We start from the raw sequence: 15,608 nt of genomic DNA, 5'->3' as shown, positions 1-15,608 counted from the left end.
TCTAACCACTGGTGTTCCTACACCAGCCAAGGCTTAACTGTCATTCTTTAGGAAAAGGGGAATCAGCTTATATTGTGTCCTACTGTTAAACTAAAATACATAACCATCGAAAACATTTGCCAGCATAGCTAACCTTCAATTTTATTTATTTACTTGGCATTGAATTTGTCAGACCTCATTAGGAAGACTTAGGAAGGTTGACCTCTCAATTTCTTAACCATTCTAAAGCCATAATTAAAATTTAAGATGATTCAATATTTGGGGCTCATAAGAGCAATTAGATAAATGTCTCTTTTCTCAAACTTGAGAAAATTGCAGTTGGTTTTATTTTAATTTCACAGAATTTTCCAAATGTTTCTAAGTCCGTCTATAAGAAACGATGTGATTCCTTTCTTGTGAATTATTTTGCATTTTCCTCCTGCAGGCCAGCTCCCGACCTCCAGCGCAGAGCGGCAGGCACTCGGTGTCCGTGGAGGTGCAGATGCAGCGCCAGCGGCAGGAGGAACGTGAGAGCTTCCAGCAGGCCCAGCGCCAGTACAGCTCTCTGCCTAGGTACAGTACTTACATATGCTTGTCCTTCCGAAATTGCCCTGGCTTCTCCATCATACCCACGATGGTCAGAGAGGAACCGCAAGTGGATGGTAGGGGTTGTTGCCTGGCTTCAAGGCCATCTTACTGTGTGGCAAGAAGACTAGAAAGAAAGGTGTGTCAGGACATGCCAACATCATCACTTAAATACTGAATAATGCAAAGGCAGTGCATTGACAGATGAGTACTTATGGACTGGACCTGGCTTATAGCTTTGGTTCTGCTGCCTCCCATGTGGAGAAAGTTTCCTCATCTGAAAAATGGAAAGATAACTCTCATTTTGCTTAGTTCCTAGGGTAACTAGAATAACTGCTACTTCGGATATCTAGAGCTCTGTAGAAGGGTGGAGTGAATACTCCATGCTCTATACTTAGGTGGGCTCCATGGTCCCTAACCCTATTGCTCTACTTCCAGCTCTGCGTCTGCTTATGTTGATCCTCAGAGGATCCCAGTGTACCCACCTCATTACCTAACAGCCACATGGAGGTACCTCTGCTCTGGGGGCTCTGTCAGGCCTAGAAAATGCTCAGGTGACTGAGCCCTCACACATGGAACAATAACCATTTTTCCATCTGAGTATTTCATATATACACTAGTGGTCCGGTGCACTAAATTTGTGCACATTAAAAGGGGATTAATTAGAGGAAATATTTTAATATTGCTATGTGCCCTTTCTCTATAGTAGAAGTGTCAGAGATGAAAGAAAATTAGTAAAATGTATATGAAAATCTTCCTCCTGTCAGAGTCTGGAGCCCACCACGGGACCCAGAGTCAAGTCCCCGCCCACCCACATGTGCCTCAAAATCGCGCAAGACCCAGACCCAGCCAGCCCCCACCCCATTGGGCTAGATCCAGACCCAGCTGGTCCCACCCCTATCAAGCCCCGCTGGGTGGGGGATGTGGCCTGAGATCCCCTGTCGGGCGGGGGATGTGGCCTGAGGTCCCCCATCAAACCCCACCAGGAGGGGGGTGCAGCCTCAGGTCCCCCAGCCTGGCACCGGGGCGGGGGGTGTGGCCTCAGGTCCCTGGGCCCAGTGCTGGGGCAGGGGGTGCAACCTGAGGTCCCTCGTCAAGCCCTGCTGGTAAGGGGGGCATGGCCTGATGTCCCCTGGCCTGGTGCCGGGGCAGGGGTTGCGGCCTCAGATCTCCTGGCCTGGTGCCGGGGCAGGGGGCGCAGCCTGAGGTCCCCTGTGTCAAGCCCTGCCAGGCAGGGGGCGTGGCCTGAGATCCTCCATCAAGCCCCAGGGGGTAGGGGTGGGGGCGCAGCCTCAGGTCCCTGCTGATTGTTCGTTAAGGCTCCTTATGGGAACTCAGCCTCTGCTGTGGGTGCAGCCATCTTGTGTTACGGAAACCCCATCTCCTCTGTGGGCGCAGCCATCTTTGTGGCAGAGTGATGGTCAATTTGCATATTCCCTCTTTATTATATAGAAGGATAGTAAAGAATAAAAATATTTTTTAAAATAAATCTTTATTTATTCAGATAAATATTTGAATCAGATTATTACAGGTATTCCTCTTTTTTTCCCCACATAGCTCCACTCCACCTGATTCCCCACCCCACCCCATGCCCTTACCCCCCGCCACTGTCTTCATCCATAGGTGTAAGATTTTTGTCCAATCTCTTCCCGTACCCCTCACACGCCCTTCCCCTGAGATTTGTCAGTCCACTCCCTTTCTATGTCCCTGATTCTATTATATTCACCAGTCCATTCTGTTCTTCAGATTTTTTATTTCACTTGATTGTTAGATTCACTTTGGTAGGTATGTATTTGATGTCATTTTGTTGTTCATAATTTTTATCTTTACCTTTTTCTTCTTCTTCCTCTTCTTAAAGAATACCCTTCGGCATTTCATATAATCCTGGTTTGGTGGTGATGAACTCCTTTAGCTTTTTCTTGTCTGTGAAGCTCTTTATCTGACCTTCAACTCTGAATGATAGCTTTGCTGGGTAGAGTAATCTTGGTTGTAGGTTCTTGCTATTCATCACTTTGAATATTTCTTGCCACTCCCTTCTGGCCTGCATAGTTTCTGCCGAGAAATCAGCTGACAGTCAAATGGGTGCTCGCTTGTAGGTAACTAACAGTTTTTCTCTTGCTGCTTTCAAGATTCTCTCTTTGTCTTTTGCCCTCGGCATTTTAATTATGATGTGTCTTGGTATGGTCCTCTTTGGATTCCTCTTGTACGGGGTTCTGTGCGCTTCCTGAACTTGTAAGTCTATTTCTTTCACCAGGTAGGGAAAGTTTTCTGTCATTATTTCTTCTAATAGGTTTTTAATATTTTGCTCTCTCTCTTCTTCTGGCACCCCAAAAATTCGGATGTTGATATGCTTAAAGTTGTCCCAGAGGCTCCTCACACTATCTTCATATTTTTGGATTCTTTTTTCTTTTTGTTTTTCTGGTTGGGTGTTTTTTGTTTTCTCATATTTCAGATCTTTGGTTTGATTCTTGGGGTACGTTGATCTTCAGTTGAGTTTCTGTATATTCTTTATTTTAGACAGTGTATGCTTAATTTCTGACTGGTCCTTTTCCATTTTTTTGGCATTCTCATTAAGGTCCTTGAAGGTCTCGCTAAGCTCCTCGAGGTCTCATCAAGTTTCTCGGCGTTTTTTAGACGATTCTTGAGTAACCTTATAAATGTGGTTCTGAACTCTATGTCGTCCAGTAGTTTGCTTTCCTCCATTTCTTTCATTCATGACATGTTTCTTTGTCTCCGCATTTTGCTGCTTCCCTGTGTTGATGCAGTGGCTTTGTGTGGTAGGTGACCTACAGCCGCCAGTAGCTCAGCCTCCCCAATCACCTGAGGTGGACGCTCTTGGTACCCCCTTTGTGGGCTGAGTGCACAGCCTTGGTGTAGTTAAGCCTTGATTGCTGTTGGTACACTGGGAGGAATTGACCTCCAGGCCAAATGGCTGTGAGGACCCACTGTGTCTATAATGGAAGAACTGCTGCGTTGGAGACAAGCTTATGGTGCAGGACTTGTTTCAGTGGGGCTTTGGTGCTCACTGAGTCTGCCTCTTGAATGTGTCACTTATGGATGTGAGGAGTTGAAATCTGGTGTCTCACACTGACCACTAGGTACACTGGCTTCTGGATCTCCAATGGGGTGCAGGTCAGCTACTGTCTGAGGCCACCCAGCAGGAGCTACAGCGAGAACTACAGTTTTCTCCTCTTTGCTTGGGGTTTGGAGGTTTTGGAGCTGTCTGACCTGGGCTGCAAGTTTGCTAGGTTAAGCTGCGATAGGGCAGGCCATTCATATGCTAAAGCCGCTGCTTGGAGCTTGGGTGGGTTTGTAGATTGTGTGGGGTGGGGTCTCAGGGCGTGACTAGGCTAGGGCGTGGCAAACAGCGATGGCTGCCAGTTAGCCGGCTCTGCGTCTCCGACCACGTCCCCGTGTCCCGCGCCCCAGCACAGTAAACAATTATTCCTGCACGCAGCCCTGCAAGCAAGCCATCCTCACTTTCCGACCCAATGGCAGACAGTCCAGCTTCTCCCCGTAGGAGTTTGGGTCCCCCGCGTCTCCCCAGAAACTGGAGTTCGGAGTAATCGGGAGCTTGTCTCACTTCGGGTTGAAAAAAGCAGCGCTCCCAGTCGCCCGTCGCCAGCCCAATTCATGCGCCTCGGTACCTCAGCTTTTCAGCGCTTGTGCACCTCTCAATGTTGTTTTCTTTTTCCTTCTAGTTGTAGAACTTCCACTCAGCCAGCTTTCCCATGGTTCTGGGTGATAGACGTTTTGTCTTTTAATTGTAGTTTTGAAATTGTTGTTCGAGGCAGCAGTTTAGGTGTTTACCTACGCCGCCATCTTGAATCCTCTAAAAATATTTTTAAATATTCAGCTTTCCAAACTTCCCAAAATAAGTCACTCTTAGTAATCACAATCTTACAGGCATTTGTTTTTCTACTTCAAACCAGGTGACAAAAACATTTTGGGTACAAAAAAAATCCTCCACTTACCTTGTTTTTATCAACTGTTTTGAATTTGAACAGAACAACTTTTATTTGAGGGGAGGGGAGGGAACGAATGCTTATTTGTGTAAACTTAACTGACCAATATAAAAGTGATCTTGATTCAATTTCTAATAAAGATGAGTCCCTTTAAATGTTAAATAATCGCTATATTAACTGTGAGGAATTTGACTACATTGACCCAGATCACCATAGGAATGTGGATGTGAATGAGAATCTATACTGGGGTGAGTGCCATTACTATAGTAACTCGTTCATTCAGTTCTTTTTTTCAGTTCATAAAATTATATTTACTTTGAGTAATAAGTTATGTTTTTTCTTTTATACAGAATTATCTTTTCTTTTAAATAGGAGGATAATTAACAGTTATTTAGCCCATTCTAAGTAAGTGTCATTGAAGTTTAAGTCTGGACAGGACCTGGAGATCATCTTGTCTTACAAGGAAACAGCTCTGAAAGATTAAACAGCTTTCCCTAAGGTCACAGAGCTAGCATGGAATTCAAACACAAACCTGCCCATGCCCTTTATAACCATTAATTTCCATATCTCATTGCCACCAAAGCTTTTGTTCCCAAGTTTGGAATATTGACAGATATAGGTGTAAAGTCCCCCTCTGTGCTCTACTGCCTTTAGCATTTGGAAGGAGACCCCTGTATGACTCAGCCCAGTGCATCAGCTGCTGGATGCTTCACGGATTACACATAAAGTTTCTTCCATGTGAGTGCCTTCTCCCAGCCCTTTGGCTTGCAGTCGTCAGAAAGATGAGCATGATAAAGAAGATGAATTGGCACACTGGGTATGGCCCTGCTGCCACAACCATATAGGTGGCCCATAGCACATCAAGGTCTGTGTGTGTGACTACAACGTGCTTTAGGAATATATTGTCTGTGCAGGGACCGGGTTCTTAATCTTTTGGCAAATAGTTTGGCTTTCTGTATTTTAATTGTGTTTGAGAGTATTTATAAGAAGTGAAAGAGAACTATCATATCTATACTAATAAAAGCCTAAGTGACCCTTGCGCGTGACGTTGCACAAGATGGCCGTGCACACAGCAGAAGCAGGGCCCGGCAGCCGCTCCACACGGTGAGGCCTGGGGGTCCCACAGCTCCACGTGGCACAGAGGAGGCCGGTCCCAGAGGAGGAGGCAGGTCACAGCAGGGGAGGGCAGTTGTGGGTGATCAGTCTGGCAAGGGAGGGCAGTTGTGGGCATTGGGCCAGCAGGGGAGGGCAGTTGTGGGTGATCGGGCTGGCAGGGGAGGGCAATTGGGGGCGATCGGGCCAGCAGGGGAGGGAAGTTGTGGGTAATAAGGCCAGCAGGGGAGGGAAGTTGTGGGCGATCAGGCCAACAGGGTAGCAGTTAGGCATCAATCAGGCTGGCAGGGGAGCGGTTAGGGGGCGATTAGTCTGGCAGGCATAAGCGGTTAGGGGCAATCAGGCAGGCAGGCAGGCAGGTGAGTGGTTAGGAGCCAGCGGTCCCGGATTGTGAGAGGGATGTCTGACTGCTGGTTTAAACTGGCAGTCGGACATCTCCCAAGGGGTCCCAGATTGGAGAGGGTGCATGCCGGGCTGAGGGACAACCCCCATCTCCCCCCCCACCCCCCCGCATGAATTTTGTGCACTGGGCCTCTAGTAGTGTATATAAGAAGAGAGTGAGTTGACATGCACAGAACTAAGGATGGGACTTGAGAGAGATGGTGGCCGGATGGCCTGGAGGAGTGGATGCCCTGGCAGGAGAGAGACTAGGGCCCTGTTCCCCAGGAAGAGGACACAGATCAATGCTTCCGTGGAATTTCTCCTGGTCACATTCCACAGGAGGTCAGTATTCCAAACAAATCCTTTTGTCCTGACATGTCTCTCACCTTCACTCACCACCTGTCCTTTTCCACCAACTCATTCTGCCTTCCTTCCTCTCTCTCTCCCTCTCCTCCTGAAGCACCTTGTAGAAGTATCTGTATTTCCATGTAGAAGATGATTGCTTCTATTGGTACTACTAGTGTCATTTAGTGTTCCCCTAAATAACTGAAACTTTCCATCTGGGTATTGTGACTCCCTGATTATTAGCCATTTTACTCTGAGAAGATATGAGGAAAATAGAAAACCCAAAATGAAAGAGTTGTGTACATTTAGGCAACTGGGGTGGTCATGGTACTCTTCTTTTAGAGAATCATTCTCAATGTGAATCTTCACACGTGTGAGGAGGATTAGCAGTGCAGAGCCTTGTTCCCCACTAGCTTGCTGGCAGAGTGGCTGCACTCCACAGCAGATGTGTGCAGAAACTTGAACTTAGTAAAGAACCCAAACAGGAGGTCAGAGGAGGACTGCAGCAGCTTGTATGAGCTTGAGTCCAGTCCACGTCTCTGACATGTGATATTCTTCAGAGACACTGACCTCTGTTTTTCGGATGTTTACAATTAGCAGGGTTTTATCTAAACAAGTTGGTATGGCATTTGATACCAAAAAAGATTTCACACACACACAAAAATAGTTCAGCTGCCAAGTGGAACATAAAGTGAAACAAATGGTCAAGACTTTGTCTCAGTCACAGTAGATAAGGTGGTTTGAATTAGAGGGATGTATATGAGCCAGAGTAGTTTGAAATTCTAACTGTAATTAAAGAAGCCAATTGGCAGAATTCAAGTTTCATTTTGAAATGTCAGTAGGAAACCTTAGCCAGGTGGTAACACTGGTTCTGAAGGAAAGGGGTCCTGAGTGGCCCCACACTCAATTCTCAATCAGACTAAGACTTTTTTATTTTTTAAATTCCTAAATCAGTTTTCATTTTTACTTTCTTTTTTTAAAATCTATTTTTCAGTCTTAAATTAGTTCCTTTATTTAGTATCCAAAAGGCAACTCTCAAACAGAGAATGTTCATAGTCATGAATAGAAAAACTTAAGATCCTTTATTAATTTTTTAAAATTTTCCTGCTGTCTCCCCATTTCTTCTTCATCTTTCCCTCTCCCTTGGTTTCACATCTGTTGGTGTCTCACTTCTCTGCTTTGTACGTCTCACTTCACTAAGTCTTCACATCCTGACATAGTCTCCCCGCCAGGCCCATTTATTATGTCTCTGAGCTGCTTGTCAACTTGTTAGCCTTGGTCTTTATATCTTTCATCATCCTTCTGCATCCTCCTCACCTCAGTGGCTAACTAGCTTTCCGCAAGCTGTGAGTCCTCTGCATGATGATGGCCTTCAGACCACTTTGGAGATAATTGTAATCATTGAAAACCAGGTGTGTGTGCTTTCAGTGGATGCAGAAATCTCTAGTGGGCTCATTCCAAGACCAAGCAAGCCTGCATGTTGGTTATAAAGAAATTCACATTGAGGAGAAACCAAGATGGCAGCATAGGTGAACAGCTAAACTGCTGCCTCGCACAACAATTTCAAAACTACAGCTAAAAGACAGAACGGACATCATCCAGAACTACAGGAAAGCTGGCTGAGTGAAAATTCTACAACTAGAAGGAAAGAGAGGGGCACACGGAGACTCAGAGGAGCTGCAAAAGGCTGAGGTATGGAGACGCATGCGGAGAGGACAGGCGACTGAGTCCCTGGCTAGCTTTCTCCAGCAGGAGAGAGACAGAAGCTCCCGACTGCACTGAACCCCAGTTCCGGGCAAGACCCTGGGGTCCCAGACTCATACGGGGGGAGTCTGGACTGTCGAGAAAAGAAAGGAGCACACGGAAACTCAGAGGAGCTGTGAAAGGCAGAGGTCAGGAGGCGCGTGCGCAAGTGCGCGCAGAGAAGACTGACTGCTGAGTGTGCCGCTGGCTTTCTCTAGCGGGAGGAAGGCGGAAGCTCCCGACTGTGCTGAACTCCAGTTCCGACTGCACTGAACCCCAGTTTCAGGCAAGACCCTGGGGACCCAGACTCATACAGAGGGGCAGTCTTGACTGTCGGGAAGAGAGGAGCGCATGGAAACTCAGGGGAGCTGCGAAAAGCAGAGGTCTGGAGGCACGCATGTGAGTGCACGCAGAGAGAACTGACTGCTGAGTGTGCCGCTGGCTTTCTCTAGCGGGAGGAAGTCGGAAGCTCCCAACTGCACTGAACTCCAGTTCCGGGCGAGAATCTGGGAATCCAGATTCCTTGGGGGAGAAAAGGGACTGTCTGGCAGCGGGCAAAACTCAAGGGCAGCTTTCTCTCAGAGGTGCTTGCAGCGATTACCGAGGGACACTGAGACACAGGGTCCTCATAGGGCAGGGCTAACGGGAAGCCAAGGCTGTCTGCTCAGCCCTGAGACTCCGCCCCATCCAAGCTGAGCACAGAGGCTTTTGCAATTTTGCAAGTCTTGTCTCATAAGACTGTCTCCAGCACAGAAGTTCTCCCGGTGTAGACACAGCTGATCCTCACAGCCAATTGGCCTGGAGGTCAATTCCTCCCAGTGATACCAACAACAATCAAGGCTTAACTACAACAAGGCTGTACACACAGTCCACAAAGGGGTGCACCAAGAGTGTCCACCTCAGGTAACTGGGGAGGCTGAGCCACTGGGCCTTATAGGACACCTAGCACACAAAGCTACTCTACCAACTCAGGGAAGCAGCGAAAATGCAGAGACAAAGAAACAGATCACAAATGAAAGAAATGGAGGAAAGCAAATGACTGGATATAGAGTTCAAAACCATGGTTATAAGGTTTTTCAAGAATTTCCTAGAAAAGGCCGATAAATTTAGTGAGACCCTTGAGGATATGAAAAAGGACCAACTAGAAATTAAACATACACTGACTGAAATAAAAAATATTATACAGAGACCTAACAGCAGACTAGAGGAACGCAATAATCAAGTCAAAGATTTCAAATACAAAGAAGCAAAAAACACTCAACCGGAAAAACAAAAAGAAAAAGGAATCCAAAAATTTGAAGACAGTGTATGGAGCCTCTGGGACAGCTTCAAGCGTACCAACATCCGAATTATGGGGGTGCCAGAAGACGAGAGAGAGCAAGATACTGAAAACCTATTAGAGGAAATAATGACCTAATACTTCCCCCACCTGGTGAAAGAAATAGACTTACAAGTCCAGGAAGTGCACAGAACCCCAAACAAAAGGAATCCAAAGAGGACCACACCAAGACACATCATAATTAAAATGCCAAGAGCAAAAGACAAAGAATATTAAAAGCAGCAAGAGAAAAACAGTTAATTACCTACAAGGGAGCACCCATATGATTGTCAGCTGATTTCTCAACAGAAGCTATGCAGGCCAGACGGGAATGGCAAGAAATATTCAAAGTGATGAATAGCAAGAACCTACAACCAAGATTACTCTACCCAGCAAAGCTATCATTCAGAGTTGAAGGGCAGATAAAGAGCTTCACAGATAAGAAAAAGCTAAAGGAGTTCATCACCACCAAACCAGTATTATATGAAATGCTGAAAGGTATTCTTTAAGAAGAGGAAGAAGAAGAAAAAGGTATAGATAAAAATTATGACCAACAAATACATATCTATCAACAAGTGAATCTAAAAATCAAGTGAAGAAAAAATCTGATGAAATGAATAAACTGGTGAATATAATAGAATTGGGGGCATAGAAAGGGAGTGGACTGACAATTCTCGGGGGGGAAAGGGGTGTGTGGGGTGCTGGAAAAGACTGGACAAAAGTTGTGCACCTATGGATGAGGACAGTTGTGGGGAGGTAAGGGCAGAGGGTAGGGTGGGAACCGGGTGGAAGGGAGCTATGGGGAGAAAAAGAGGAACAATTGTAATAATCTGAACAATAAAGATTTATTAAATTTAAAAAAAAAACATAAAAGAAATAAAGCCAAAAAAAGAAAGAAATTCACATTGATGGACATTGATGTTTTCTTGCTGCTGTTGTTATTGTGGCCTTTGGGCAATTATGGGACATTAGAAAGCTTCCTTCTCATCTCCGTGGAATTGTGTGGACTTGCCCTCTCTTAGTGAGGATTCTTCAGTTATTCTCTAGTACCTTTCTCTCCTCCTTGTTTCTACCTAATTTCTCTGACAAAGGAAAAGAAAGCTAATGTTTTTCTTCATTGTTCAGAAAGATGCTTCCCAAAACCCAGAGCCTACTCTTTGAAGGCAAAGTGACGTTGCCTTCAAACTACTCCTCCAACTTCTATTAGTCAGCCATTTACTCTGTGCCATACCTTTCTAAACGTTTTGCATGATTTATTTTGTTCATTTTTGCCTCATAACCCTATGAGGTTAGCTATTATACCTATTTCACAGATGAGGCAAGTTGGGCCCAGAGAGCATAACTCTCCCAGCATCCCCCAACTGGCAAAAGGCAGATTCCAGATGTGAATCTATGTCTATATGATCCAAAGCCACTCTCAAATTGTGCCTAGTACCCAGGTGATGGGTTTCCTAGTGTTGGAAACTCTTATTGTCTGCTGCACTCTTATGTTTCTCTGTGACCTACTCATTTCCTGTGTCTTAATTAAGAGTTGTGGGTACCACTAGCTTTCTTACCAAGGAAGCATGTGTGTGTGTGTGTGTGTGTGTGTGTGTGTGTGTGTGTGTGTGTGTGTACACATGTGTTTCTGCATGTATGTACTTTCTCCACATACCTTACTTTAAACCTCAGGGAGGTCTGCTTCCTTCTCTCTATACAATAAATTGGAAGAAAATTTTAGCTAAAAGAAATTCTTCCACATCATCAGAGTTTCCATTCCTAACAAACCTTTAGTGCAGTGGTTCTCAACCTTTCTAATGCCGCAACCCTTTAATACAGTTCCTCATGTTGTGGTGACACCCAACCATAAAATTATTTTCATTGCTACTTCATAACTGTAATTTTGCTACTGTTAATTAATCGTAATGTAAATATCTGTGTTTTCCAATGGTCTTAGGCTCTACAGCCTAAGAGAAACGCTAGCAGGGTCGCCTAAGACCATCGGAAAACACAGATATTTACATTATGATTCATTAACAGTAGCAAAATTACAGTTATGAAGTAGCAAAATTACAGTTATGAATCATCCTGGAATGATTCAAAATTCAGCTTATGGTACATGACCTCCACAGAGCGCATCCTCAGGCTTTCCAGAGTTGGGAGTGCAGCATGAAGAGGGTTCATGGGTCTCAGTAGGACAAGGAAGAGAAAGAAGTGAAATGTCTGCAGCCTATTTCTGGTTATCTTTAGAATGATAACCAACTTATGAAGGAGTCCCACTTTTGTTACTGTAACCTCAGTAACAAGTTTGTTGTTTTAATTCAAGTTTCATGATTAATGTCAAATCCCTGGTTTCATGCTGGCACCTTCCATCATTCCTGTCTCTGAGCAGATTAATGTATGACTTTTTAAGTGAAGATAATCAGTGCTTTGGGCAAATAAACTATTCCACCAAATGTAAGGATTCTTGCTTGGGCTGATTGTATAAATGGTCTGATTCCCATTAACCCTTTGTACGTCATAAGCATCTATAGATGCTTTAAAATCATTTTTTGTGAGAATTTTCAACTGAAAATATTCAAGAACACCTGAATTTTGAGTAATATATTTATTTTTATAATATTCATTGCAAATTGATTTTTTAAATTAAATTCAAAATATCGTGGCATGTGGGGATGGTTTCTATTTTGGACGTATGGCAGTTAACTGGTTAGAAGAGAACCAGATAGATATACTGTAGACTGCTCAATTAATCATAGTCATATCCAAGATGATGCTGATCATTAGTTCATTTCCTTATTGAAAATATCCCTGATTACATTTTAGGCCATATGAAAAATAGGCAGATTTGATCCAAAGCCCTATTGATGGCACTTTTGAATGTTCAAAAATGCAAATTGCTTCATCCCTGTGGGAGATCCAGTGACTGCATCGACCCTGTTTTTCCTCTTCAAGGGTCCTTTTGAACATTCCATCATGTGTGTGTTGGTGCAAAAGGCTGAGTAATATATACTGTCACCAAATGGTTTTCTTATTGATACATGGAGCAATAGATTTTGTTTTACTACTGGATTCTCTCTCCCATTTTTAAAGCTAAATATTAGGGCTTGTCTTCCTTTCTAACAAAAAATTGTTTTACTTTATCATATCCAATCTTATTGTGAATTCATAAAAGCATCTAGAGAATTGATAATAAATTAAAGACATTTCATCACAGTAATGTTTCCTGAAAATGATGTGTAACTTTATTGCACAAATGATGATAATTTGAAATTTCTGTGTGACTGATTTATTCCCCTGTCCTGTGGTGAACAAAAGTGAGTTTAGTAAGTTGTCCTGGCCTTTGGTGAGGGCACAGTGCACGGAAAAGCAGTGCTTACTCTGCAGACTTCCAGGTGTATAGTCTTGATGAGCATGTGTTCTGAACTGCCTGTTGCATTTTTAATCATAAAGGAGTCGAGACTTAAATCTCTCATAGCTGGACTCACATTGTAATCCATTACATGTACTTCCTATTAGCTAGCATCTCTGGCACCATGGTGGCAGTTGTGTAAAATATTTGTTTTGCTTGTTTAGAATCGAATTGTAATGTTCTGAAGCAAGCAATTATTACTAGAGTAGATGCTGCCAAATCTCTAATCCTCCTCTAAAGCATTTTGCCAATGTGTCTGAATTGCAGGAGATATATGTTCCCTAAGTAGAATAGACAGTACCTCCCAGACACAGTAGGCGGACCCTATTTCTGAATAGCTGTCGGTTAGTTCTCTCTCCTGTTTAGCCCTTGTTTGTTCTCTTGTCTGAGATTTGAGCTTGCTGACAGTCACATTTTCTTCCTCCAGCCCCCATCACAGTGCCTGGAGCACAGTACAATTTGTTGAAATATTGCAATGCATATGCCCCCTTACCCCTTCCCTCCTCTTTTTTTCTCTCCCCTTCTCCCAATCTCACACTGACCTTTGGCTTTGCTTTCTAGGCAAAGCAGGAAAAATGCCAGCTCTGTCTCCCAGGATTCCTGGGAGCAGAACTACTCGCCTGGGGATGGCTTCCAGAGTGCCAAGGAAAGCCTCAGGTACTCCAGCTACCAAGGCTCCAGAAACGGCTACCTGGGCGGGCACGGCTTCAATGCCAGGGTGATGCTGGAGACCCAGGAGCTCCTTCGCCAGGAACAGAGGCGGAAAGAACAGCAGATGAAGAAACAGCCTGCTCCCGAGGGGCTCAACAGCTATGACTCGTATAAGAAAGTCCAGGACCCCAGTTACACTCCCCCTAAGGGGCCCTTCCGGCAGGATGTGCCTCCATCCCCTTCTCAGGTCGCTAGGCTGAGCAGACTCCAGACTCCTGAAAAAGGGAGACCCTTCTATTCCTGAGCAGGAGAAGAGCGGATGCTTCATTCATGCAATAAAGGACATTTTCCTATGGAGACTTGTATTTGGGGAGTTTTTTTAAAAACCTCCTTGGTACTATGGAATATTTCTGTTGTTGGTATCAGTGCCTTTAAGCAGTATGGGCAAAGAAATGGAAGGCCTTAATGTCTTTGCCAGTATGTCTCAAGTGTATTTCATGGAAGGATTCCCCACTATCTGACAATCATCTGCTTGAAGCATTTGTCACAGCATCTCTCAGGAGGACCAGGAATTCTTGGCCTGACTCAAGAGATGTTCATGGATTTGTGTCACAGCCCCGTACAACTAGTGGTGACAAATTACCTTGAAGCTGAGGTAATGTTGTTTTCTCTTTATTCCCTTTAAATTTTCTGAGATGTGAGGCAACTCTCAGTTTCTGGTGGATGAAAGTGGGTGACATACTCCAGAAATTGGGGCTTTACAGTACCTCATAGCACAGTCATTTATAATTGGTACGGTTTTCCCTTTTCATTCTCTGCTCCTCATAACAGGAAAGTTCCTTCATGTTATTAAGAAGTTAAGCCATATTCCATCACTGTTGGGTTTTCATGGGGCTTCTTTTGTAACTGCCTTATAACTAAACATTACCAATAAAGTGATCACCTATTCTGAGATTACGAATGCTCTTGTTTAGTCATGTTCCTAACACATGTGTTAGTCACCACACCATGTAGGGAAAGCTGGAGGGACCTCTGGCGGGGTCTGGGCTGCCCATTGCCCTGTGTATATCATGATGTGGGAGGTGGTAGCTAAGGAAACAATTCTCCCAGGATGAGCTTCTGGTCCATTATATCCAAGTAATTATTTTAATTAGTTTTTGATTGACAGGTTGGCAGGAAGGGCATAGAGTGGGACAAAGATAGGTCATTCATTTGGAGATTCTAAAAACTCATCTGCTTTTTACCATTCCCAAGTCAATAGGAATTGACATGTGTTTAATGCATCCACATGCTATATGTCTGCCTGGCGATGCCATCCATGTTACTAAATAATTCTGCTATGAAAAAGAGAAGACAAATAAGGGAAAACCTGTCACACTTCACAAGGAGAACATTCTGGTGCCTGCAAACAGTGGTGACAAAAGTGCTTCTCATGCCAATATTTTCACGTACATGTGGGTCACTGGACTTCATCTGCTCTCGTGTTTTCATCTTTTGGTCTCAACATCATGTATTGTAAACCATGGCTGAGTTGCTAAAGTGCCTGCGAATCCCGATGTGAAAAGCTTGAGATAAAAGCTCCACATCCATGTATTAACGAAAAAGGAAAAAAAAAAAAGAGACATGTACTGATATGCCTATTTTTTTTATTGGCACATTGTATTTTGTGTCCACCTGTTTTTAGAAAATGTATGAAGTGTCCATACACGTACCTAGGTCTCTTTTGCATTTCTGTGTAATGTTCTATTTGTTCATAATGTGCAGTGACGTTTCAGTGCTGTTACCAATGTAAGCGCGGTGACCTTGAATGACAGGGCTCTTTCTCACAGCCTATCTAAGCTTGAGAAAGAACTTTCTCTGTACATATGAAACTTAAAATAAAAGGCATATTTCTTCCTGTTGTTTGTGGTGTCTATAGTATTCTTGTGGAAACTCTCCTACCTGGAGTTATTTTTTAATGTATAGGGTGTTCCAAAAAATGTATACACACACTTTGGATAATTATACAGTCAGTGTTTATTAAAACATTTTTCATTTTCAAAATTGAGCAGTCAGTTATTTAAGTATGTATACATTTTGGGGGGACACCTTGTATATTAGCAGATGTGGGTTATTTTTTTCATATTTAGTGAAAGTT

At 44.0% G+C, this 15,608-nt stretch overlaps 1 protein-coding gene across 15 annotated transcripts in view; it reads left to right on the top strand.

Moving 5' to 3' along the window:
* Positions 1-15,372, top strand: part of PARD3 (par-3 family cell polarity regulator) — a 781,475-nt gene extending 766,103 nt beyond the window's left edge. For all 15 annotated transcript variants that reach the window (XM_080641367.1, XM_080641363.1, XM_080641381.1 and 12 more), the window contains 2 exons: positions 425-552; positions 13,382-15,372. In XM_080641367.1, the coding sequence (XP_080497493.1) occupies positions 425-552; positions 13,382-13,775 (522 nt within the window). In that variant the 3' untranslated portion in view covers positions 13,776-15,372. The remainder of the gene's footprint in view (positions 1-424; positions 553-13,381) is intronic.
* Positions 15,373-15,608: the final 236 nt, after the last annotated feature.

This window comes from Plecotus auritus, assembly GCF_963455305.1.
Source record: "Plecotus auritus genome assembly, chromosome: 1".
NCBI classification, from domain to species: domain Eukaryota; kingdom Metazoa; phylum Chordata; class Mammalia; order Chiroptera; family Vespertilionidae; genus Plecotus; species Plecotus auritus.
The sequence above is the reverse complement of the archived record's forward strand: the minus strand, read 5'-3'. Positions and strand labels throughout refer to the sequence as shown.